General features: G+C 46.4%; 1 protein-coding gene across 1 annotated transcript; it reads left to right on the plus strand.

The window, feature by feature from the left end:
- Positions 1 to 25,954, plus strand: Dnase1l3 (deoxyribonuclease 1L3). The gene is made up of 8 exons (XM_048421052.3): positions 1 to 220; positions 5,736 to 5,824; positions 7,176 to 7,265; positions 8,077 to 8,189; positions 13,646 to 13,758; positions 16,877 to 17,034; positions 23,803 to 23,899; positions 24,164 to 25,954. Exons 1-8 carry the CDS (start codon positions 65 to 67, stop codon positions 24,293 to 24,295), a joined length of 948 nt encoding a protein of 315 aa, XP_048277009.3. The 5' UTR covers positions 1 to 64; the 3' UTR covers positions 24,296 to 25,954.
- Positions 25,955 to 27,482: the final 1,528 nt, after the last annotated feature.

The raw sequence follows: 27,482 nt of genomic DNA on the forward strand, positions 1-27,482 counted from the left end.
GCTTTATAAGTCAGTGAGCCGGGAGCTGTCTCTTCATCCAGACGGAAGTCCCAGGAGAACAAAGATGTCCCTGCATCCAGCTTCCTTGCGCCTGGCTTCCTTGCTGCTCTTCTCTCTTGTCCTCCATAGTGCTCTGGCCCTGAAGCTCTGCTCCTTCAATGTGAGATCATTTGGAGAGAGGAAGAAGGAAAACCAAAATGCCATGGACGTCATTGTGAAGGTGAGTTGTGTTCGAGTCCTGGACAGCCCTTACACCTTTTCCCCAGTGTCAGACTCAAAGGCCCTGAAATTTGCTTTCAAGATGAGGTAAGGACAGCGGTCACGTCTTCAGACCAGGTGGTGTTCCAGGCCTCCGCTGTTGTCTGATGACATTTTTTCTTGTGTGTTTCAAAGGTATTCTAGGAAGGTGTTGTGCCTTCCACAGGGGTGTTGCAAAGTTACTGAGCAGGTAAACATGATGCTTTTTGCCGGAGTCTGGCCAGCAGATAGTTCCAGCTATGGGCTGCTGTTCTGACGGTTTTAGCTGAACGTACTGAGTGTCTGTGTCAGGCACTATAAATACATGATCTCATTTGTCAATCTCACGAGCAAGGACTATTGTTCCCCGGTGGAGAAGATGAACTCAGCGGAGTGATGTGATGACGGGTAGTCCCAGGGAGGGGCCTTGAGGGAACTGGTACAGCCTTGTCTGCTTCATCTTTATAATCGTTGGCAAACGTGCATTCTCTCTCCCCTTCTCTTCCTCCTTCCCTATCTCTCTCCTATCAACCCTTCATCCCTCTCCCCCAACTCAAAATTCTACGCTTCCTCTACTGGTGGATATTACTGTTCTTGGTTAATATGACCAATGTCCAGGAAAACTGCCTACATTTTCCTGGAGTCAGTTGACTCTCTGTCCCATGGACTGATTTACTTTTGATACTTGGACTCTGGTGGAATGGCTATTACTTAAAAAACAAACAAACACAGTGAGATTAGGGATGTACTTCAGTTGGTAGAATGCTTGCTTAGCATTTGTGAAGTCCATCCTTGGCAGTGCATGAACCAGGCATGGTGTTGCCCTCTTGTAACTTCAGCACTAGGGAGGTAGAAAGAGTAAGAAGATCAAAGGTCCAGGGTTATGTATGATTATATAGCAAATTAAAGGTCAGCCTGGTCTACATGAAACACACACACACAGACCAACAAAAGATGCTCCCATGTGTGGTGAAAATGACAGCAGCCCTGGGGTCCGCTTCACATAGCGTGGGTTCTCCCACGGAGTGGCTGGGAAGACTGGTAAGTGAATCCCAACAGAGCTGAGGTGAAGCTGGTATTACGCTACTGTTGGACAGAGAGGGTACAAGCAGAAAGCCTGCTCTGCTCTTGCCAAAATAGTTCTGGGTCCTAGGTGACTCTGTCCTTTAGATGATAAGCAAGAAGTTCTAGATAGTGTGGTTTTTACCAGGACAGCTGTGCCAAGCTTGTGAGAATCCTATCACCACGGCTGAATGGAGACATCTGATGTGCAAGAAAACGATTTCCCAGTTTCCTCACATGTAGCCTAGTGGCGCCTGGGGACTTAAGTGTCTCTCTACGATCCTAACTTATTCATCCCTGGAAATGTTGCCACTCTCTTGGAGGCTGTGTTTTTGTACTCTGGTGATTCCGTTCCTCCACACAGCATCTCCTCTGAGCTGTGAGTCCCACCAAGTGTGCCTAAAGTCTCTGTCAAGGCTTTGCCCCATTCTCATTAAGCCATTCTGGAAACAGAAGCCAATCCCCCGGGAAACTACCAGAGCCATCTCACAGAGCAGTGGCAGTTGACCGCAAATGCCTGGTGCTCGATTTGCTAGTAGGGCTTGTATGGATCAAAGGTAAAGACACATTTGCCACCAAAAGAACGCAAACAATCCAAGTAAGAAAACATTCATTTTAGTGATGTAATGAGAAGTTTAGTGATGCCACGAAAGGGACATTATGTAAGTTGTGCTTTAGAAGAGTATTACCATCATTTCTCATGAGGTCTATGCTGGGCCAACTCCCTCTGTAACCAAGGATGACCTTGAACTTCTAAGCCCCTTGCTTCTGCTTCCTGAGTGCTGCTGGGATTAGCAGCATTTGCTATCATACATGGTTTCTGCAGTGCTGAAGACTGAGCCCAGGGCTTTGTGCACGCTAGACAAGAATTCTACCAACTGAGTCATGCCTCATCTGCTGGTGTAGTCCCTTCGCAGCCCTCACAGCCCTCTTTATAGTTGGTTACTCAGTGGGTGTTAGTTAGCTGAACACCAAGGGAAGGTGAGCAATGGCCTGTCTATATTACAGACTCCCTTCCTGGCCATGGAATAGCCAAGAAGATTAGCATGCCAAAGGCCAAGGTTCCTCTCTTGTGTGACCCATTGGCAAAGCGCAAGAGTAAGCCAGGGCTCAGATTCCCTTTCCTGAGAGCACAGCCAGATTTCCTGTTGACATCCCTGTTCCTTGCTTACCAAGCACTTCTGAGCCCTGAATCTCCAGCTGATACTGGTTTCCAGTTTCCTTGCTGTCTCTGGGAAGTTTTCTCAGAGAAGAATCTGCAAGATCCTGTTGTCCAAATTCTCAAAATGGCAGAGGCTGAGGAAAAGCCATATTTTCTTCTGGTTCCTGCTTCTTGGGAAGCGACTCCCTGGTGGTCCTTTCAGAGCCAAGCTCTGGGTGGACCCTTCCCTTTGTGCTTTCCTCGGGGCCAGATTCCCGCATGCTCACAGGAGGGAGTTGCGGTCTGGAGGGCAGTTATACCCTGCACTGTGCTGCCGAAACCTCTGAAAGCAACAGTCTGTGGTGGAGTGAGCGTGGCCAGTGTGGATGGGATCCGGAAACATGGTGTCACTGATGCTCTGCGGTTGAGGGAAGGGACAGTCTGGAGAGGGCTGGAAAGATCTTGAGTAGAGACAGGAATCCTACCTAATGTCTTTAAAGAGTAAACAGCATAGCATGGTGGGGAAGACCCAGGGTTCAATCCACTTCTCTACCACTTTTGCGCCTCACCGCACCGGGTGACCTACTCTCTGCTTCCAGTTGTCCCATCTGTAGCTTGGATAGCATAACAAAGATCATCGGATCGTGAGGTTGAACTTGAACCCAGCACATAACACTGCAGAAAAGGATGATTATCATGTACTCTAAGGCCTGAGAAGGGTGACAAGTCACCCCCATCTACCATGCCAACCCCAGTGCCTTGGACAGTCTGGCACAGGTTCTCCACCTGATGGATGAACAAACTCTGTTCAGGAGGGTGGAAACTGGAGAACACAGGAGACTCACCAAGACCCAGCTTAGTGTCAGACAACTACAAGTGATTGGAAAGGAAAACACAAGATGACCAGGCAACTTCCCTCATGCTCCTACCCATGCTAGTGAAGGGCAGACGACACAATGTTGACAAGACTGTCCCTGATGTAGTCTGTCTAGCGTAGAAAAGTGGGAGAGGCGTAGCATGGATTGACCCTGGCTCTTCCCAACTAGCTATGAAAGCCTGAGAAGTTACCTCAGCACTCAGAGCATTTGGCTTTCTCAGTGCTAAAGAAGGACAAGGCTAAGGAGATGCTTGCTGACCAAGCATGAGGAGCTGACTTTGTGAAAAGACCAGGTGTAACGGTACACACTTGTCATCCCAGTCTGAGGAGCAGGGACGGTGGGATTGCTGGGGCTCATTGTGCGACTAGTTTAGCCTGACTTTCAAGCCAGGCCCCAGTGAGAGGCCTTTTCCCAATGAGCAAGATGGAAGACTCCTGAGGCTGACCTCTGGTCTCCGTATGTTCTCACATAGAAGGGTATATTCACACCCATCAACACAGGTGCGCACCTCTCTCTACACACACACACACACACACACACACACACACACACACACACACGTGTGTGTGTGTGTGCGCGCGTGTGCAGTCATATTAAGTAGAAATGTGGAAATCCTTGCCTGTAGAAGGTACTCTACCACAGCGCCTTAGAAACAATAATCTACTACAGACCACCTGCCTAGCCGACACTGCCCTAAATTCCTACTTCATCTTACTTCCATCGTAAAGGGCCAAAAATGGGAAAACTGAATCAAAGAATGTGTACACGTGTTTGTCCTTGTGTTTTGAGAAAGTGTCTCGCTATGCAGCCCAGGCTTAGCCTCAAACTCACACAGATCTGCCTGCTTCTGCCTCTTCATGCTGGGATTAAAGGGGTGTGCTTTACACCCACTGAATGTGTGCGTTTTAAAGTCACTTCTAGAAAGGTCTGGTAGTTTCCAGTGACTGCCCAGCGGGCTGGCTCGAGGCTGGCACACGGTTCCTGGTGAGTAGTCATGGCCAGTGCTGTGGTTTCACCTAGAACCGAGGCTTCCTGATCAGTCAGTCCTCAGTCCCAGCTTCCTAAAGTCTGCATTCCTGGTCCTGGGGAAGGTGGACTCCACTCTTCTGCAGAGATAACTGGAGATGCTCTGGACATAGAGGCCCTGTGGCCCTCCAAGCCTTGCTTCGCCCTCGATGGCCACATCCTGTGGAGCTGAGTCGCCAGCATCCCATTGCTCAGAGCCACGTGGTCATCCAGGGGTGGGAGCTCCTTCTGCCCTCTGATGGCGGCTCACCCTGACCAAGTGTCTCTTGTAGTTTTCCTCCCGCTGAATTATTTCTAACCCTTTCAGGGACCAAAGGCTATCTCTTTCCAGGAGCCTTCCCTGGTCTTCTGACAGAAGCAATTAATTATTCACCGACATATTCAGCATGTCCATGGCTTGTGACTTTTATTTAGCACAGATTCTACTTTCCGTCCATTACACTGTCTTGCTTCCATTGGACTCCGAGTCTCTGAGTGTCTGTACTTTAACAGCTGAGCATAGTGGAACCTACAGAACTGAGCTGGAACCCTGGCTTCCCCACCTGTATTGGCTGTGACTGGAGGATAATTGCTAAAATACTTTGAGTTTAGTTATTATCTAGATCGAATGGGCTAACCATCATATCCCTCTTTCAGTGTTGCTGTGAAGTAGGTTCGCAGTCTGTGTTAGCTCTTAAGTTGTTACCACTGTAATTATGCCTTCTGAGACGTGTAGCACCCAGCCTAGTACCTTTACTCATTAAGGTTTAATATGTATTTATTGTTATCACCACTACAACCACTTAACCCAAACTGTAGGATGTGTGGGAGTGTCACGGTCAGAAATGTCTCTGGTTGGTTGTTTACATCTAGATGCCAGTGTGGCTATTTTCGAGCTGCATGGCTGGATAACATGACCTTGTCTGAGCTTCAGTCCCCTCATCCTTAAGACGGGGCGTACCAACAGGGTGTGGCAGTACCCACCTTTAATTCCAGCACCCTGGAGGTAGAGACAGGCACATCTCTGAGTTCCAGGCCAGCCAGGGCTATTTTGTGAGACCCTGCCTCAAACAAAGAAATTAATTAAAATATTAAAATAGACAGAAAGTAATGTAAACAGCAACAACCAAACCACTGGGCACATGATGCACCCCTGAGATCCTAGTTACTCAGAACTGAGGCAGAGGAATCACTTCTGACCTGAAGTTTGGAACCGACCTGAGCAATGCGATCCCATCTTAAAACTACAACAGACATGAACAAAACCCAAAAGGGACACAACAAAGAGCGGTTCTCAGTTCAGGAAGAGATTTAGTTACGCCAGCAAGCACCTGACTATGGGAGCCCAGCAAGGGCCTGATGAAAGATTTGGTGATTTACAGTAAACCGTCCTGGAAATTCTCTCCCTGCAGATCATCAAACGCTGTGACCTTATACTCCTGATGGAAATCAAGGACAGCAGCAACCACATCTGCCCCATGCTGATGGAGAAGCTGAACGGGTAAATGGGGTGAGGGATGGGCCCCCAGAGAGCTTAAAGTCAAGTGCAAAGGCACCCACCCTACTGGGTCTGCTGCCCTCCTCCTCCCCGCATGGTGAGCTCTACCCCAGGAATAAATAGTTGATTGTTTAAAATCAGCCCCAGGCCGGGTGGTGGTGGCACACGTCCCAGCACTCGGGAGGCAGAGGCAGGCGGATCTCTGTGAGTTCGAGGCCAGCCTGGCCTACAAGAGCTAGGTCCAGGACAGGCTCTAAAACTGCAGAGAAACCTTGTCTCGGAAAAAAACAAAATAAATAAATAAATACATGAAATAAAATAAAAATTAAAATCAACCCCAAAACATTTGAACGATTCTCTGGTGAGCTGGTGGACCTCAGAGGTGGCATTTGGACAGAACCTGAGAAACTTGACTCCAATTAGAAAGCACGAGGGAGAGCAATGGTTCAGGGCCAAAGCAGGGATCTCTTTCTTTGTTTTCTTTCTTACTTCTATTCATTGTGTGTGTGTGTGTGTGTGTGTGTGCGTGCGTGTCTGTGTGTGTGTGTGTGTGTGTGTGTGTGTGTCCCATAACACATGTAGAGGTCAAAGAACACTTGGCAGGAGTCGGATCTCTCCTTCTTCCCTTTGGGTGCTGGACACCAAACTCACACTGTTAGGCTTGATGGGAATATTTTTACCTGTTAGGCTATATTGAAGACGAAAAGCAAGGATTTCTGATTCTGCCTGGGTCATCTCTTGTCTCTGTGATTCCCACAGAAGCAGACTGAAGCTTGTAGGATCTGAAATGAGAAGGTCTGGCTTCAAATCCTAGCCTTGTGTGATTAAATCACACAGTAGGGGTTGGGCGGTGGTGGCACATGCCTTTAATCCCAGCACTCTAGAGGAAGAGGCAGGCGGATCTCTATGAGTTCAAGGCCAGCCTGGGCGGTTCCAGGACAGCCAGGGCTACAGAGAAACCCTGTCTTGAGTCTGGAGAGAACGCAGCTCAGTGATAGCTGCTCTTCCAGAGGATCCAGGTTCAGTTCTTAGACAATTGTCTGTAACTCCAGCTCCAGGGGACTTGACACTCGTGGCAAAACACCAATGCACATTTGTTTTTTAAAAAAGAAAGCCTGTCTTAAAGAACCAAAAGGAAGAAGAAAGAAGGAAAGGAAGGAAGGACTGTTTGTGGTACTATAGGCCAGCACTCGGGGTGTGACGGCAGGAGTGTGGGTAGGGACGTCTGTGGTACCATCGCTACTACTCGGGATATGGAGGCAGGGGTGGGGGCTAGGGTGGGGGAGATGCAGCAGAAATGTGTTTAGAGGTCTGTTTATTTTTCACAAAACAAACATGAAATTTTGTTTTCCAGAAATTCTCGGAGAAGCACAACCTACAACTATGTGATTAGTTCTCGACTTGGAAGAAACACATACAAGGAACAGTATGCCTTCCTCTATAAGTGAGTTTCATCCCTCTGAAGGGAACCCAAATGTAAATGTTGTATCGGGGCCTGGTATGGCAGAATGCACCTTTAATCCCAGTCCTTGAAAGGGAGAAGAGGCAGGCAGTTTTCTGTGAGTTGTTGGCCAGCCTGGTTCCAGGCTAGTGAGAGTTACAAAGTGAGATCCCGTCTCAAATAAAACAAAAGCATTCGATTCTGGTCTCTAGCAGTTACCACAGCAGTCGGGATCTTGGCTGTCAAACCCGTGTGCTGGGACGGAAGCTCAGCTGCTGGAGGGCTTGCTTGCCCAGCTTGTGCAGAGCCTGGCTCAACCTCCCGCACTGTGGTGGCGCAGGCCTTTCATTCCACTTGGAAGGTAGAGGTAAAGGGATCAGACTTCCAGCAGCACAGCAAGTTCAAAACCAGCCTGGCTATACGAGGGGAGACCCTGTCTCAAAACAAATCACCGAAAACTTTCACAAGAAAATTATTCAATCATTAGTTAGAAAGCACAACAGCTTTGTGACAACTACCCACTGGCCAGGGTAGGAGTTCTTTGTCCTTTGTGGAGAAGTCCTGGCCTAGATCATCTGAGCACAGGACGGAGGACTTTCTCTGGTTTCCTCCCATTCATCTGTTTAAAGTCTGAACATTCACCTGCTGTGTCCCCGACAGCACGTATAACTCAGAGCCTCGGCTCATCGAGAAGAGCTGATTCTACCTGTTCTTAGGGGAAAGACCCTCCCAAAGTTGGGCCTGCTCTGGAAGCTACTAAAGTCATGACCAAAGGACTCAGTGAGAAGACATTATTTTTCCTCTCCTCTTCTAGGGAAAAGCTGGTATCTGTGAGAGACAAATACCTCTACCATGACTACCAGGATGGAGATGCCGACGTGTTTTCCAGGGAGCCCTTTGTGGTTTGGTTCCAGTCGCCCTTCACTGGTGAGACCATGACTCTGGAGGTTTATTTATGTTTTAGAGGATTCACCCACAGCTGGAGCTTTGTGGATTCGGAGACTGTGGTGAGGCGGAACATCCTGTCAGTGAGAACATAGGTCCCAGGGCTTCTTCACCTCATGGTGGAGAGGTGTGAGAAAGGCACCGGGCTCTAGGGATAATCTCGAAAGTCACTCCCCAGTGACCTGCTTCCTCCATCAAAGCTCCAGGTCTTAAAGTTTGCACAACCTCCCAAAATATTGCTGCCATCTGGGGACCAGGCATTCAACACACAGACCTCTGAGGGACATTTCATATTTAAGCCATAACAGCCCATCTCCTGGTGACCTCTCCAGCAGCCCAGGAAGGGGCCCAGCCCTTAGCATGCGTGACAGGCTCAGAGTCATGCATTGTCTTATGGGATCCTTGAGGTGGGAGTTAATACTTGAGAAAAGCAGCTGGCCTGAGGGTACCAGTCTTGTTTTTCAGAATCCCAAGATGTAGGACCTCCCAGCTGGGAAACTACTCTCAGGATCATTGATAACTCCACTCTGCACAGATTACCATAAGGGAGTAAAACTAAACCAGGTGTGCTTTGACCCCCAACAATGCTGCTACTGGTCCATGTCTAATGGCCAGTTTCCTGTTATTCTTTCACGGACTGCAATGTAGGGACCCCAAGGTAGGGACCCCAATTCAGATTTGAGGAGACTGGGATTTTAAAGGCGTTATCACTTGCCAAAGTCCAACTATTAAAGTAGATGAGCCAGAATTGTAAGTCAGGCCACCGACTCAGAAGCCCATATTCCCACTCCCCACTGAACTCAAAGGATGTCAAAATTCACCAGATGTGGTGGCACATGCATGTACTTTCAGCACTCAGGAGGCAGAGAGAGAAGGACCAGCAGATTGGGGCCAGCCTGAACTATATTGTGAGACCCTGATCTCAAAATACTAAGGGCCAAAACTATAGCTTGGTGAAAACGCTAGTGCCTAGCATGTACAAGGTTCTGGAGTCAACCTTCTGCACTGAAGGAACAGAAATAAAAAGAGTCAAGAATTAAAATTGGTTTCAGCATGTAAAGTCAAATGTTCTTCACTATCTACTATGTGACCTTCTGAGAGCCTAAGACTGACAAAGTCCATGCCCTCATGACATCATATTGTCCCAGGAATACAGAGTGTGAATGAACAGATATATGCAGAATTAAAGCAGGCCTGCCTGACTCTATCCCACACTGGTGTAACAACCAGAACTACAGATTTAACTACTTCTGCCCGGGGTTAATTAACTTAGAGGAGAGGACTTTGGAAAAATAACTATAAGAGAGGTGTGCGAATTCTCAGCAGAAAAGAAGAGGGACTATTGAGAGCAATAAGTGTAATTATCCTTTTATTTATTCTCCAATTTACTTATGGTTGAGCAGGGAGAGGCTCCACCTCCAAGTACTTATTTTTTCTCAAAGAGAGGCAAGACTCTGTGGATTACTAAGTAGATCTACTTTTCCTGAGCCTCTACGTCCAGCCCCCTTCGTGTCTCCCCTGAGTCAGGAGTTTACCCTGTTGTATCAAGATTGAAAACAAATGAATTAGCAATTTTATCCATTTATCTAACTTTCATTCAAGAATTCAATCAAGAAATAGTTTTGAGCACCTCGGGTGCCCGGTGTTGTACTAGGTAGTGCGGACAAGAAGGTGAATTGAAAATAGAAACCTGGCATCGTGGAGGTGTCTCTCGCGGGTGCAGAAGAGAAGAGAAGAGAAACATACAGCGGATAAAGGAGTCATAAGCAGGACATATCAAATAGCGCAGAGGGATCTTAGAGGGGTGGCCAGTCAGTGCCATTAGAGGCAGACAAGGTCTGTTACCATGCAGATGGCTGGAGACAGGAAGGCACCAAGAGCCGACATCTCAGAGGTGGGAATGTGGCGAAGTGTGTAAGGGAATTACCAGAGAGGCAGAGCCATGAGCTGGCGATGTGGAGGTGCGGCTAAGCAGTAGGTCTCCCGCCTCCAGAAACAGCCTGAGGTCTGAGGCCCAGCTCCCTGTTGGAAAACAATATCTTCAGTGTTGCGTAAGGAAACACACCACAAAGCAAGAGCAACCTGGCATCTTGCTAAAAGGTGTGCCACCGCCCAAGCCAGGCGAGCAAGCATCCTGAGGAGGGACGTTCACTTAGTTTTTATTTTAATGCAGGTGGTGATTGCGTCTCGTGCCATTTGTGGGAGCTTGACCTCACAATCTCATGCGATTGGTGAGCTCATAATCAGTGTAAAGGAGAAGAGTTTGGTAGAGTAAGGGTTCGAAAATGTCCAGGTCTTGGGCAGACAGGCATGCACATACACAAGAGGTTCCCAAGATGGCAGAGGTTTATGGAATATTGGCCCATTAGAGGTTAGCTACCTTGATAGAAAAAAAAAACCAACATTTTTTCCCCTCACATTTCTGTTGCAAGGAGGCCACTGTGGGTCTCAAGCCTCTTGTAGCCTCCACACATGAGGCAGGAGTGGGATCCAGGCAGAGAATGAGAGGTTGCCTCAGATCACAGCTCCTGCAGACAGGAGGGCAAGGCCTGGCTACTAGGCCCATCTGGGGAACCACACTTAGGAACTTTTGGTTCTCTCTCTCTCTCTGTTGTTTTGTGGTCTGGGTACAAGGTTTTGCTGTGTAGCCCAGACTAACCCTGATTTTACAATCCTCCTGCTTCCTGTTTTCTAGAGCTGGGATTAGGGAAATATACCACCACACCCTGATCATCATCTCCTTGTCTGTTTTGTTTTTGAGGTAGGGTCTCACATACTCTAGCCTGGCCTTGAACTCCTGACCCTTCAGCATCCTCCCCACTTTGAGTGATGAAATTTCAGGCCTAGGCAACCTTGCTTTGTTTTATGCGATGCTTTGGATCTAACCCAGGGCTATGCGTGTCTATGCATGCGCAGGTGCCCAAGGAGGCCGGAAGTCTTGGATCCCCCACTACAACTGGAGTTCAAGGCAACTGTGAGCTACCCAACATAGGTGCTGGAAAACAAACTCCAAACCTTTGCCAGAACAGTACATGCTCTTATCCACTGAGCCGTCTTTCCAGCACCTTCATCCTTTCTTGTTCTTTTTTGAGACAGGGTGTCACTACATAGACCAGGCTGGCCTTGAACTTACAGATACAACTTGCCTTTGTAACATGTGGGGGCCTGCTTGTTGGGATATCTGTCCTGCCCGGTACCCCACAACTGGCAAGCCCCAAAGAAATCACACACAGGACTCCATAAGATTATAAACTGACTGGCCCATTAGGTCAGGCTTCTTATTAGCCCTTGTAACTTATATTAATCCATTATTATTCTGATCTATTTTAGCCATATGACTTGGTACCTTTTTCAGCTGTCAGCTCACATGTTGCTTCTTCGGTGATCTGGGCAGGAATGGTGGAGGGAGCTTCCTGCTTCCCAGAATTCTCCTGTTCTCATTGCATCACCTCTACTTCCTGTCTGGTTTTCCCATCTATACTTCCTGCCTGGCCAATCAGCATTTATTTAAAATATGATTGACAGATTATAGACAATTCTCCCGCACCATGCCTTCAACTCCCAAGAGCTGGCATCAAAGCCTTGTACCCCCATGCCCTGCTTTCTAATTTTTTAGGTAATTTCATTCTTATTCTTCTTCTTATTATTCCTTTTCTTCTTGTTTGCAAAAGGACTATAAACTTGCCAGTCTCCATTTTTCTTTTTCCTTTTAGTACAAAAGCTAAACATGTAACCAAAGTCCTTGATCAGTGCCTGGCTCCAGCTTTGCCGCCTGCTTCCCTGAGAGCAGACTGAGGCAGTGGTGGTCAAACAAGGAAGGAGTTTGGTTGTCAGTATGACAGCAACAGGAAGCAGACAAGTGTCCTAGCCCTGTCCTGGGGGATCTCGGTAAGACCTTGAGGTTATAGAGGAAAGAAGGAAAGCCAGGAAGGGTAGAATTAGACGTTGGTCAACAGTCTTGGTATGATGTCATGTGTAGTTTTATTACCGGCTCTAGGTCCCCTGGAGGACACTGTAGCTTCCTGGGGTTAGAACCTAGGTTTCTGTCAGGGTTTGATCTGCCTGCAAGGTTCACTATTTCTGGAATACATCTCTCTGTCTTCAGCCTTGGGGGATGAGAGACTGGCCATCCTGTTGTCTCCTTAAATGGTGAATGTGTCAGCAAAGAGTCTGAGCCAGAGTTTAAGGTAGCAGAGGAGACAGATGCAAAGCAAATGCATGGATTCCAGGCATTCATCTTCCTTTAGCCAGGCCTTGGACATCTCCAACCCCAGAAGAAGGCTTTAAACAAAAGCAGTCACTAAGGCCTGGTTACAAGTAACCTTTATTTATTTGTTGTAGGTTATTTTTTCATTTTTTGAGGCATTCTCCTGTAGCTGAGGCTGGCCTCGAACTCCTCCACTTTCTGTCTCAGTTTCCCAAGTTCAGGACTACAGATATGTGCCACCCCATGCAACTGGATTTATTACTCTTAGAAAGAATGACATAGCCATAAAACAAATAAATTTCAGTACTCCAAACAAACCAAGAGAAAAAAAAATTAAAGATTTGAAAAAGGAAGGGCAGGTGAGAACCCAGAACCCACCTCTGCAAGGTGCTTTGTGTTACACACACACACATGCACACGCGTACGCATACACACACACGCGTGCGTGCGCGCGTGCACACACACACACACACACACGGACTGTTTAAAAAGAAAGGAAAGGAAGGAGAGCTAGGAAGAGAGAGAAAACCCACAGTGCCCACTGCGGCGCGCTTCCTGACCAGCAGGAATGAACGGCCACGAAAACGAGATTCCTTCCCTATCACGTCTTTATTCGGAGCACTCGGTTGAGGAAAATTGGGGAAAAGGAAAGAGAGAGAAAAGACAGAAAAAGGGAGAGCAAGGGAGAGAGGAAGAGAGAGCTCAGGGACGAGAGAAAGATTAGAGAGAGCTTAGGGAGAGAGCGAAAAAACCCAAAGACAGCCGCTTTTCTAGGGTGAGAGGCTCGAATGCTGATTGGTTAATGCCATTCTGCTAGGGCCCAAGGCCACAGGACAGGTCAGGAAACCAAGTCTCTGAAATGCAAAACAAGGCTCCAAGCACACTGGCCTGTGCGGCAACATCAAAGGATTTGTATACCTCCAGGCTGTAGGACCGCTGGCACCATCTCGCCAAGGCGACATCCTGGCGGCTCCTTACAGCCCACAGTGCCAGAAGTGATCACAATCACCAGCTTCCTCTTAGCTGGGGAGAGCACAGGTTGGAGAAAGGAGTCTTTCATGTCCTGAAAACAAGCAGCCTGGTGACACTAAGGCACCGGAATCTCAGCCACCGTCTCCAGCCCTCTGTCACGATGCCCTCACAATGCAGCAGTGTCTCTTAGAGGGGCCTCCTTCAGGCAGTGTTAGTGGGCCCTGACTGGGTAGTGTGCCACCTCCTATTTATTCCTCAGCTGTCAAGGACTTCGTGATCGTCCCCTTGCACACGACGCCTGAGACTTCCGTGAAAGAGATTGATGAGTTGGTTGATGTCTACACGGATGTGAAGCGGCGGTGGAAAGTACAGGTGAGGGGCTCTGCGCTTGTCCCATTCCTATCAAGCAGCACCCAGTCATTCATGTAGGAGGGTGAGGGGGCGGAGTTCATGCAAGCCGCAACTGATGTACAGTTTTTCCTCAGCCCTAAGCATCCTTCTTGCTAAGACTTCACTGGCCTGTCCCTGTGGGTCCTGGGAAGTCATGCTCTGCTGTGTGTATAATGGATGCCAGTATTATTAACTGTTTGGTACTACGCACTGTGCTGAGACTACATGTGAACAAGTGGACTTAATCCTCTCAATAATCCAACAAGGGACTGGGGAGATGGTTCAGTTGATAAAGTGCTTGTCCTGCAAACATTAGAACCTGAGTTCAATCCCCAGAAACCAAAAAACAAAACAATACACACACACACACAAAGACACATACACACACACACACACACACACACACACACACAGAGAGAGAGAGAGAGAGAGAGAGAGAGAGAGAGAGAGAGAGAGAGAGAGCTGGACATGCTGGTGCAAATTTATAACTCCCGTGTTGAGGACAGAAGCAGACAAATCTCTGGGACTCAATGGTTAGTTAGTTTAGCATCTTTGGCAAGTTCCAGGCCAATAAGAGGTGCAACCACAGAGAAAAGAAAGCCGCAGAACCTAAGGACAGTACCCAAGGTTGTACTCTGGCCTCTACAAGCACACACACGTGTACCTGAACTGTGCACACCCACTGCACACACTAAGTCATCCCACAAGCATGCACACATGTCCCTGCACTGTGCACACCCACCACTCACACTAAGTAATCCCACAAGCACATACATATGTGTACCTGCACAGTGTACACACCCACAAAAGGTCATTAATCAGTCCCAATTTATGACTAAGAGCAATGAGGCCTAGGAGGTCAGGAACATTTCAGAGGCAAGGGGCAAGATCATGAAAAGGAGAAGCAATTATGGTGTTCACTCCTCAAGACAGCCACCACCTCTCATTTGGTAGCTAGAGACACTGCCATCTGCGGCTCTGCGGGTTTGAGGAAGCACCCGGAAAATGTAGAAGTGCTCAGACAGCTCTCCTGCCAAATTCCTCTTTTTTACCTTTCGGAATGTGATGCCGAGAGTCCCTCTTTCTCTTCAGTTTCCCCACTTGAGGTGCAAAATGTGTCAAGTGTGGACACAGCTGGTCAGAACTGACCATCCAGAGGGCCAGGGGTGCATTTCATTGCTTATTTGTAAGTTCCAAAATAAATGATGGAGTCCACACATTCAGCATGAATACATTGAGTATCTGGGGAAGAAACCATGGATGATGGATCTTCAGGAAGGCAGACTGAGGTTTGGCCCTGGGTTATGTTGCTTAATCCCTCTGGCTGTGTGGCCTAGAGCAGCCTACTTAATTGCTCTTGCCTGTTCCTGCTGTGGTTAATGGTGTTTCAAGCCATGTCACTTGAGCTTGGGAAATCGCTTCCTGCTGCTTGGGGCACACAAGCTGGGGAGAGCATTCTGTCTTTATGCACCTAATCTCAAGGGAAACCCTAATTGCAGAGGTCAAAATGAAACGCTCTTAAGGAAATCTCTCAAGTCAGCAATCATCCCAAACAATAGCACAAACAAGGAAATAAGATGTTTCCTCTGTAATTGCAGAATGTTAAAATTCTCTTCCCAGGGCCTGTGGGGGATGGGACACTTCCAAATCTTGGTGGTATAGAGTGGAGAAAAGCAGGTCACTCTAAGGCTGCCTCTCAACGGAATTAGTTTCTGTCCCCCATACAATAGGACACAGAGAGATGTCAAAATAGTCATCACCACATTACCCCAGTTAAGTTGGCTTCTTGGGAACTGAGGTGTTTGTTCGTCCACATTTGCTGCAGCATTTATGTGAGGGGCTATCTGAGCTGGATTCCAGTGCTCTTGCCTACCTGTGCGCAGGTTACAGAGATACTGTGACTAAGATCAGGGTGGCACTGTGGGGCAAGCATCCGCTCTCCCGCTCCTTGTTCTCCCTGCCAGATCCTTGTCACAGCTCTGACTCACTTGGAACCTGTTCTCTCTTCTCTTAAAAAGGGAACACAGATGGAAACTGTAAGTTCGCTAGTAACACAGCTGTGCCCCAGAACCCGGTGCATGAAGTAACTCTGGGCTGTTTCTCACTGTTCTGGAGGCTGCAGAGCCAAGGCCAGTGTGGAAGAGCCAGGTTGTTCCTTCTGGGACCTCTGTCCTTGGCCTATAGATACTCACCTTTATCTGGTGTCTCTGTGTTGTCTTTCCTCTGTATCTTTCTATGTTCTAATCTCTAGTTCTCTTATTTAAATTCATTTATTTATTTTGGTCATGCTGGTAATTAAAGCCAGGACCTCCTACTTGCCTGCACTCTACCATTGAGCAAACCCAGTTCTGTTTCTATATAAACGGCCAACCACTTGGCCTCATTTTTTAACCTTAATTATATTTTAAAAGTTCCATTCTCCAGCTGGGTGTGGAAGTGCACAGAGATCAAGAGGTGGGTTCAAGAGAATCAGAGGTCTAAGACCATCCTGGGCTACAGAGCTAATTTGAGGCACTCCTAGGTTACATGAGACTCTGTATGTAGTCACATTCTAGTGTATCAGGACCAGGAGTTAAAATTGTGATGGATGGGTCAGTGACATGGTTCAGTGAGTAAAAGAATTTGCTGTGCAAGACTGACAACCAAAGTTATATCCCTAACATCCACAGTAGAAGTACAGAAGAGAATCAACAAGTTTATATATATATATATATGTTTATACATGTATATATGTATATAAACACACACACACTACACACATACACACAATGATATATTTAAAAGAAACAAAATATATTGGGAGGGGTCCAATCCAAGTCCTAAAAGACCTCTTTGAAGCTGGGTGGCAGCAGAGCATGCCTTTAATTCCAGCACGCAGGAGGCAGAGGCAGGCAGATTTCTGAGTTAAAGGTCAGCCTGGTCTACAGAGCAAGTTCTTGGACTACTAGGGCTACACAGAGGAGCCCTGTCTCCAATCTGAACAAAACAAAAAGCCCTCTTTGTTCAGTGGACATGAAAGGTGGGGCCCTTGCCGGTGGCTGTCAATGAAGTCATGTATTCCAGTGCTTGGTAAGTGATGGTTCTAAAACACGTCTTTCAGAATTTCATCTTCATGGGTGATTTCAACGCTGGCTGCAGTTATGTCCCCAAGAAAGCCTGGAAGAACATCCGTTTGAGGACTGACCTCAACTTCGTTTGGCTGATTGGGGACCAAGTGGACACCACAGTCAAAAAGAGCACCAACTGTGCCTATGACAGGTAGGAGCCTCTACAGAGGCTGCTTGCTCCTGCTTGTACCAGGGCAGCCCGACCCTTCAGCTAGAGAAAAAAAATCAGTTCCATTTCAGGACTATTACTACAATTTCTTCCCTGGGGGAGTTGTAAGAAATGCCCCTCCCCCAGTTCCAATTATAAACCTGGGTAGAATTCACACCCAGGGAACCCATGAGTTTGTTGGCCTAACTTAAATATCATAGGTGGGGGTTTACTCACTGGAGTGTGAGTGTTCCCCTGCCAAAAGGCCACACCAGGGTCTTTACCCAGTGGAGATAACGACTTTGTCATAGCTGCATAGATAAAGCCTGGATTCCCTGGTCTTCCCAGGCTTGTATACTCCATCCTTCTCGGAAGCCGTGGGCAGCTGGGGATGAGTTGCATACACCATGTGGTCGGGAGGGGCTGGATTCACAGGAAAGGATCTTGTGACTCACCCCACCCCTCTATGTGGGGATGTAAGCAGTCAATAACCCCAACTGGATGATCAAGAGGGCACAGCTGACTGCCCATGGTGGTGGTCGTTTGGCTTGGAGGATAGCCCTGTACAAGGATGCTCTGGTTCCTTATGCAGTATATGGAACTACATGGCTTTACAGGGAACTAGTACTACAGCTTAGCAGTGGCTGGCACTAACTTTGATGTCAGATGGGTCTGAATTTAAGTCCTGACTCTACCATTTCATGTGTTGTGACCAAAACTTACACTCCTCGTGTCGATTATATTGTAAGCTTCAGACTGAGGTATTAATAGTACCTTAGACAAGGTATGGTGGTGCACGCCTTTAATCCCAACACTGGGGAGGCAGAGGCAAGTGGAACTCTGTGAGTTCGAGGCCAGCCTGGTCTACAGAGCAAGTTCTAGGACAGGACTATTACACAGAGAAACCATGTCTCAAGCAAGCAAGCAAACAAAACAAAACAAAACAAAACAAAAAATAGTACCGCAGTTGTGGAGATATAATGAGGACGGAATGAAATAACACATTAGAGCTTTTGATGCCATGCCTGGCACATTGCAAGTGCTAAATGCATTCGTATGTTTTTAGATGGCACCTAGAGCATCCAGGTAGGTATGGCCACAGATAATTCCTGTGCTATCACCAATTCTATCCCAAACATACACCACAGCTGGTCACCGCACCACCATCACTGGTGAGATGGACAGCCTACGTGTACATCTTGAGCAAATGTTTACGATCCTCAGGTGCTGTTTGATAAATCAAAGTAGGAGAGGTGGCTCAGCAGGTAAAGGTACTTGCCACACAAGCATGGTGAATTGATTCCCAGAACAAATGGAAGGAGAGATTCAGCCTCACAAAGCGATCTTTTGATCTCACACGTTTGTAGTAGCATGCTCCCCAGAAAGTAAGAAACTTTAAATTTTAAAATGAGCGCATTTAACACAACAATATTTATACTTTGATTTGCTTTTTTTCCTTTTGGTTTTTCAAGATAGTGTTTCTCTGTGTAACAGCCCTGACTGTCCTGGAACTTTCTCTGTAGACAAGGCTGGCCTTGAACTCACAGAGATCAACCTGTCTTTGTCTCCTGAGGCCTGAGAGTACAGGCATGAGCCAACACACCTGACTTGAATGCTTTTTAAATTATTACTACACATAAATGCAGTTACATGTGTTTAAATAATAACTATTGTTGTAATTTAAACTTACCCTGGGTTTTTTTTCTTTTTTAATGAATTGATTAATTTTTATTGTATATGCATTGATGTTTTGCCTGCATGTATGTCTGTGAGAGGGTGTCAGAGGGAGTTACAGACAGTTGTGAGCTGCCATGTGGGTGCTGGGAATTAAACCCAGGTTCTTTGGAAGAGCAGTCAGTGCTCTTAACCGCTGAGCCATCCTCCAGCCCTCTCTTCTTTCAAGAACTGTCAGCTTTGTTCCCCCAGTTGGCGGGGGTGGGGGGGAGTGTGTGAACATCAGGGACTATCCGCAGCAGAAACCACAAACAAGTGGGGGAACCGCAGTCCCACAGTGCCTGCTCTTCTCATCCCTCAGCTGGCTAAGAAAGGAGTCTGAGAAGGCCGTCGGCCTGGTGCGCTCACTTCTCAGGCCTCGAGGTCTCCTGACTGCCTTTGTTTCTCTTGGGGTTTCTGATGCTGCAGATTAATTTTGGCTTTTATTGTGCCAGCCCCCAAAAAATGGAAGCCCAGGGTGAGAATTTACAGCCTCCCAAACATGCAGGCCTCTTCCCATTTCTAAATGTTTCAGTCAAGCTGGGCAGATGGCACTGGCTTACCCAACCATGTCAGCTGTAGGATCTTCAGCAGGTCAAACCCAGAAACCAAACCAACACTCAGAATTGGGAAAGCTCAGGGCAGAGCCATGGAAGAACAGTTTTCACTAATTAGGCAGGACACTAAGACCACATAGACCTACCTGTTTCACTTTCTGTGTCATATGCTAGAGTCCACTTCCTCTAGTCGTATATTTGTGTGTGTGTATGTGTTCGTGCGTGTGCATGTGTGTGTGTGTGTGTGTGTGGTGATGGTGGTGAAAGTAAGTGAGTACACGTTCATGTGCCTGGAGGTCAGAGAACCATGTCTGTCATATTGCCTTGATACAGGATTCTTATTGAATTGGAATTCAGTTCTTTTGTTTAAACCATCAGTGAGCTCTGGGGAGCTCCCTGACTCTGCCCCAGTGCTGGGGATACAGAAGGGCACAGACATGCCTAGCTTCTGATGTAGGTGCTGGAGAATCAAATGTTTTCATGCTTTAGACCAAGCCCTTCTTACCCACTGAGCCATCGCCCCAGTTCTTAAAGTCTGTGGATAATTTGAATACCACATTTTCATTTGGTGTCATAGCTACAAATTATTTTTACATTCATTTCCCCCCTCTGTACTTTCAATTCATCAATTTCTCATTAAAATAAATGAGCTCATTTTAAAGGAAATGTCATGATACTGTACAAAGTAAGACTATAGTATCACTTGCCATTGGTCAAAGGTGACGAAACAGAAGCCCAGGAGAAAGTGGTCATTCTAGAGAACACTTGGAGGTGGCAGTTTGCTCTCCTCTTGTTAAAATGAAGAGTTAGGAAGGTTTCCAAGACAAGCTGACACCGATCTGAGATTTTTGCCGAAAAACAATCAGGTCTAAGTGAAAAGGGACAGAGAGTAGAACAATATTCTCATACTACAAACCATTGCTGTATTGGGTGGCTCACACGCGAAGTGTGTTCTTATTACCAGCTGTGTTTGCCATGTTGGGGCTACAGCCCTGTGATCACAGGGCTATCAGGGGACCGGTTCTGCTTTGGAACTGTAGGTGCCATCCTCTAGGGGAGTTTCTGGCTTGCTTTTCTGTTGTTGTGATAGACAGTGTGACCAATGGGAATTTGGGGAGGAAAGGGTTTGTTGTTGTTGGTTTGTTTTAACTAGTGTGTGTGTGTGTGTGTGTGTGTGTGTGTATTTGTTGGCGAATGCATGTGAGTATGCAGGTTCAAGCACCAGGAGATGAGACAATATGTCTGTCTTATTGCCTTGAGATAGAGTTTCTTGCTGGCTATAGTCTATTGTCAAGGGAAACCAAGCTGAGAACTTGAGGCAGAAACCGAAGCAGAGACCATGAAGGGATGCTGACTGCCCTGATCCCTCTAGCTACTCAGATACTTTTCTTTTTTTTATATTTGTTTATTTTTCTTTTATTGAAAATAGATTTTTTTCATACAATATATTCTGATTATGGTTTCCTGTCTACCTACTCCTCCCAGTTCCTCCGCCCCTCCTCCCAGAAAAGCAAACAGTATTCTAAGGAACAATAATAAAATGCAAAAAAATAAAACAAATCGGAATAGGACAAAACAACCAAACAAGGAAAGAGCCAAAGAAAAAGAACAAGAAATATACATAGATGCAGAGACACATATGTTCAAATACGCAGGAATTCCATTAAAGTCCTAAACCAGAAGCCATAATATACCTACAAAGGAGCTGTAAGATAGAAGAAAAATAATATCCTGGCTTAATAGTACGGCACAAAGAACCTCGTTTGTGTTGGTCATCTACTGCTGGGCATGGGACCTTCCCTTAAGAGTCGTTTCCTCAATGAGACCCCTTGGAGAAAACTAACTTTTCAATTGCAGCTGACCTCAATTGGAAGTAGCTTCTGGGTTAGGTAGAGATGGGCGTGTTAACACATCTTCTTTCAGCTCTAGGACCCCATCTGGTGCAGAGCCATGCAAGCCCCATGCATGCTGCCCTGTTGTATCTAGAAGGCCTTAATTCCTTGCTGTCCTCTATCTGCTTTGGCTCTTACGCTCTTTCTGCCTCCTCGCACAGTTTCCTGAACCTAGAGAGAAGGGATTTGGTGGAGACTTCCCTTTTAGGGCTTTCCCAGGGTCTCTCACTCTCTGTGTCTCTGACTGTGGGTCTCTGTATTTGTTCCCATCTGCTTTAAAGAGGAAGTTTCTCTGGTGATGGCCGAGCAAGGCACAGATCTGTGAGTATAGCAGAGTGTCATTAGCAGTCATTTTATTGCTATGTTCCTGTAATTACCAGAACAGTAGTATTTGCTGTTTTCCTAGGTCCCTGACCTATTCAGTTTCAGGTTCTTAGTCACCAAGGCAGTGTTGAGCATGGGTTCCATCTCATGGTGGGGGCCTTAACTCAAATATGATATTGGTTAGTTACTCCCACAAGCTTTGTGACTCTATTGCACCAGCGTATCTTGCAGGCAGGTCACTCTTATAGACTGAAAGTTTCTAGCTGGGTTGGTGTTTCCTTTTCTCCCCTGGCGGCATGCAGAGTACCTTCCAGTACCATAAACACTAATCCGTAGGGATAAAGGCTCTAAGTAGGCACCAGCTCCCCTTCTCTGTGTTCAATAAGTTGTGTTGGTGTTGTCTTCAGTAATAGGGTCTAACTGATTTGTGGAGAGCCTTGACAATAGCCTGGCTTGTTTGGAAGTTCCCATGAGACCCTTTTTGCTAACAACTTGATTGGGTGTAACCCATCCCCAGTACTTGAAACTTAATTTGGTGATGAGAGATGTCCAGTTGGGTCGCCATCGCCCCCATTATTTGTCAATTTCATTTAGTACCTTTGTGTGTGTGTGTGTGTGTGTGTGTGTGTGTGTGTGTGTGTGTGTATGTGTGTGTGAATTATACATGACAGGAAACTTCTGCTGTATTAGGTTTCCATAAGATCCCTCAAAAGGACCCTAGTTTTAACGGTCAATCCCTGCATTCCCTCCCTCTTTCCTTTATTTCTTCCCTTCCCTTCCCTGTCTGATCCTCTCATTTCAATCCCCCCACATCATTCATCCATAAATATCTATTCTATTTCCCTTTCCTGGGGGGAATTCATCTCTCCCTTCATACCTTACTCTCTACCTAACCTTTGTGGTTCTACAGAGTGTAGCTTGCTTATCAGTGACTTAACAGCTAACATCGACATAGAAGTGAATAATACTGTTTGCCTTTCTGGGTCTAAGTTACCTCACTTAGAATGATTTTTGCTTAGTTCAATTCATTTACCTGTAAATCTCTTTCCTTCCTTCCTTCCTTCCTTCCTTCCTTCCTTCCTTCCTTCCTTCCTTCCTTCCTTCCTCTCTCCCTCCCTCCTTCCCTTTCTCTCTCTCTCTCTCTCTCTCTCTCTCTCTCTCTCTCTCTCTCTAACTCCAGACAGTGTAAACTTGGCTATCCTGGAACTCACTCTGTAGACCAGGCTGGCCCCTATCTCAGAGTAATTTGCCTGCCTCTTCTTCCTAAATGCTAGGGTTATAAATGTACACCACCACCACCCATCAGAAATTTTCATTTCTAATAGCTGAGTAATATTCCATTCTGTGAATTTACTACATTTACTTTATCCATTCAACCATTGATGAATATCTAGATTGTTTCCAATTTCTGGCTATTATGAATAGAGCAGAAATGACCATAGCTGATGGATGGATTTTTCTTTCAATTCCTATCTTTCTGATTAAACTGCCGCACTAATTTTCATAGTGGCAAACAAGTTTGCACTTCCACTAGCAATGGAAGAGTGTTTCCTTTACTCCACATCCTTATCAGGATGAGTTGTCACTTGTGTTATTGTTCTCAGTCATTCTGACAGGTGTAAGATGGAATCTCAAAGTAGCTTTGATTTGCATTTCCCTGATGATGTTGTTGAAGATACTGCCACTTTTTCTAGTGTATATTTCTGGCTTCTCTATCAAAAATCGGGTATCCATGAGTATGTGGACTTATTTCTGGATCGTCATCTCTATTTTACTGATCAGCATGTCTGTTTTTGTGCCAATACCATGCTGGTTTTATTATTGTAGCTCTGCAGACAATTTGATAGTGGGGCTAGTGATACTTCCAGCAGTTCTTTACTCATCTGTGAGTGTTTTATCAATGATTTCAATAAACAAAACTGAACTAGTGGACTACTACAGCTCAGACCCACCTGCCTAAGTATGGTACCACACACAGTGGACTAGATCCTCCTATATCAATTAACAGTAAAAAAAAAAAAATACCCCCACAGACATGCCCACAGGCCATCCTGATGAAGAAAATTCCTCAAGTGAGGTTCCTTCTTCCCAGATATTTCTAGCTTGGTGACAAGTTTACCAAAACTAACCAGTCAAGGTGGCAAGCTAAATGTAGTTGTGAACACAGAACACCCACTACACGAAATGGGTAGGCTGTCCAATCAATTCCAGAGTCAAAATCAGCCCTCCCTTTTATCTGAGAAGTTCACAGCTTTGACTAATCTATTCCCTTGTCCTCTCTCTAGGATTGTGCTTCGAGGACAGGAGATAGTCAACTCCGTGGTTCCCAACTCAAATGGCGTCTTTGACTTCCAGAAAACTTATCAGTTGTCTGAAGAGGAGGTAAGATTATCACCTGGTCTTTCTGGTCCACCAGCCTGGAAATGTGGGAGCGATGCTCTTGAGTCTAAAGACCTAGAATTCTATGATTTGAAGGCCTGCCAAATTTCCCAGTAGCAGGACCAAGAGCAACACTCATCAATTCTACCTGATGACCTCAGACATTTCATCTTCCCTCTCTACTCCTGAATTTGGTCATTGCCAAGGCTGCAATAATGTCCCAGGCATTCCCTAACTCCCAAATCTACTTCTATTTTCTCCTTATAGGCCCTGGATGTCAGTGACCACTTTCCAGTTGAATTTAAACTCCAATCTTCAAGTGCCTTCAACAACAACAACAACAACAACAACAGAAAGTCTGTTGCTCTAAAGAAGAGAAAAAAAGGCAATCGTTCCTAGGTACCATGGTACCATTTTTTTTAAAAGTCACTTCTTGCTTCTAAATAAAATGGCTCTCATAGGTCTAAACTATTTGCACACTCTGCACACTCAGGAATTAAGAATAGCCCAGCTAATTTCATTGCTTATCTGAGTTCATTCTACCTGGATACAAATCGGGAGAAGAGTCTTCTGTTATGCCTCTTTGATCCCACACCATCACTGGGATCTACCACTAGTTAGGTAGCAGGTCAAATGTCAGCTGTCAGCCCTAGCTGTCAGTGCTCACAAGAGACTCCAGTTTCCCAGAAATGAGCAGAAATGTCAAGACTCAAATCATACCTCATGATGTCTCAGTCAGACTCTGCTTCATCCTGCTGGGGTCGGGCAGTTGTAACATCTATCAGGAAAGAAGAATGAGGGCCACTCCTACTGTGTTGTCCTGGCTCCAGTGTCCTAACTCAATCAACCCAGTCACCTCCAGTGTCACTCTTTTCATTTTCAAGTAAGAGCACAGTCGATTCCCTACCTACAGACCGCCCCTTACCCATGGACCACACCTACCCACAGACCACATCTACCCATAGATCATCCCTAGCCACAGCCCACCCCTAACCAAAGCCCACCCCTACCCATAGACCACACCTACCCAAGACTACCCCTATCAATAGACCACACCTACCCAAGACTACCCCTACCCATAGACCACACGTACCCAAGACTACCCCTACCCATAGACCACATCTACCCATAGACCACCCCTACCCACAGTTCATCCCTACCCATAGACCACACCTATTCAAGACTATCCCTACCCAAAGCCCACCCTTACCCACAACCCATCCCTATTCACAGCCCATTCCTACCCATAGACTACCCCTACCCACAGCCCTGTCCATAAGTCATTGCCATGGCCTGAGCTCAGTCTTCAGACACCGCTAAAGAAGAGGGGAAAAAAGCAATTGCTCCTAGGTACCATGGTACCATTTTTTTTTAAAGTCACTCCTTGCTTCTAAATAAAATGGCTCTCACAGGTCTAAACTATCTGCACACTCAGGAATTAAGAATGGCCCAGCTGATTTCATTGTCCATCTGAGTTCATTCTACCTGGAGCCAAGTTACGAGAAGAGTCTTCTGTTATGCCTCACTTTGCACCGGATGCTCCAAAAGTGTCTTTCCTTCCTACCCCCTTTTCCCTTTTCTCTTCTTCCTTCCCCCAACTCCCTGAAAAGGCTCTACCTTGCATTCCCTGTCCTCTCCCAAGTGACCCCTGTTTCATATCCCATGTCTCCCTTGCAATATTTACCACATTGTAGTTGTCCTGGGCCAGCACTGGAGCTCACTGAAAGTCCAGGAATGGCAAGTTCCATTGACTGGGTTGGACTTGAGGCTTTGTTCTCTCTTTGCCACTCTGGAAACCAGCAATGTGGCCCCATTTTGCTTATGTTCAGGGTGCCCATTTTTGTGTATTTTGCTTTGTTTTCCAGGATATTCTTTCTTTATTCTTTACTTGTACATGAACAGGAGCAGTGAAAAGCAATGTCGCTTCTGACTGTACTCCTAGTGTCTTGTCTCAGAAGCAACCTTTTCACACAGCTTCTGTGGTCTTCCTAAAGGTGTTCATGCATAAATGAGTACCATGTGTAATCTTAGGAAATACAAAATGTATCGCACTGTCAATATGGCTCTATGAGTTGCTTTTTTTCCCTCAATATACTGGTGACCGCGTGACTTTGATGTAAGAAAAAAAGGCCACGAGTTTTGTGTTAGTCAGCTGCATCATCCTGACAGAAGATCACCTTTAAAGGAGGGCCTGTGTTGTGACTTGTGTCTCCAGAAATTTCAGTCTGTGGCTCTGGGTTGCTTCTGGGACACACACACACACACACACACACACACACACACAGAGAGAGAGAGAGAGAGAGAGAGAGAGAGAGAGAGAGAGAGAGAGAGAGAGAGAGAAACAAGGCTCCTCTGGTCTCCACAAGTGTACATGCATTCAAGAAAAGCACCCATACACATAAAAATAGATTGATAGACAGGGTGGGAGGCATAGTCTCAGTTTCCCTTCCAGGGCATGCTCTCTCACCAGACCCCGTCTCCCAACAGCATCATAGGTTGGGTACCAAATCTTTCCTACATGAGCCTTTGGGAGCCGCTCTAGTTCCAAGTGGCAGCCTTGAACTAGAATTATGTACCATCTTGCCGAGGGAATAAAATCAAAAGGGCCCTGGTTAACTTGGGAAAGACATCTTCCCCCAAATCCCAATTCACCTCCAAGATTTTGTTGAGATGTATATTGTCCAGTTTATCTCTGAGACTTTAAAGGAGATGACAAGGCTGTTGAGAAGTTGGCACTCTTTTGAGTTCACAGACCCACACAAACTTTCCAGTGTCCAAATGGTAAAGTAAGCTATTCACATGCAAGCCTATTCTGGAGAGCAGAGCGTTCCTTTACTCCAAAGCACCAACATTTCCCTAGTTGGTGTGGCTAGGACAAGAACCCTGGGTGATGGACTTGAGACTCGCTGAGTAGGAATTCAGGGCGGAGTGATCTGGGCATGAAAAAGGTCTTCCCTATGCCTCTGACTTAGGGGTCGACCAGTCTGGACACCCTGAAGTTTCCTCCCAGACTACATGTTCTTCTGTCTCTGCCCACTAACAGGTAAGAGTCACAAACAGGTGTCTCTCCAAGCTGTCACTCTGCCACACTCAGCCAGGACAAAGGTCGCAGACTGGAACTATTTTTACTCTTCATGATAGAATGTTGCATGAACCTTCTATGTATCTTGATCACCAGGCCTGACTGTGTGTGTGTTTGTGTGTGTGTGTGTGTGTGTGTGTGTGTGTGTGCACAAAAATCACCTCTTCCTTTAGTTTTGTACAAAGCATGCTGATGTGCAGGCTCTAGATATCGAGAGCTGGGAACCAAACCCAGGTTGTCTGCAACGTCAGCAAGTGCTCTTAACCACTGAGCCATCTCTCCAGCCCCAGAAGCTTTATAAGCAGGGCTCCCTTCATTGTAGGTAGGCAGCTCCGGATCTCTGGGTACCTATTATTTCCCTTTAGCTATTTAGAACCAATGGTGCCAAGAACCCCTTGCTTTGCCATTGTTACAGAATAAGCATTTTGGCAATGAGCTTCAAGAAAAGGGGATACAATTACGTCCAATCCTTGTAATACCTTCCTCTTCCATACCCATTTCCTG

The sequence above is a fragment of the Myodes glareolus genome, chromosome 5 (genome assembly GCF_982192425.1).
Source record: "Myodes glareolus chromosome 5, mMyoGla1.1, whole genome shotgun sequence".
NCBI classification, from domain to species: Eukaryota; Metazoa; Chordata; class Mammalia; order Rodentia; family Cricetidae; genus Myodes; species Myodes glareolus.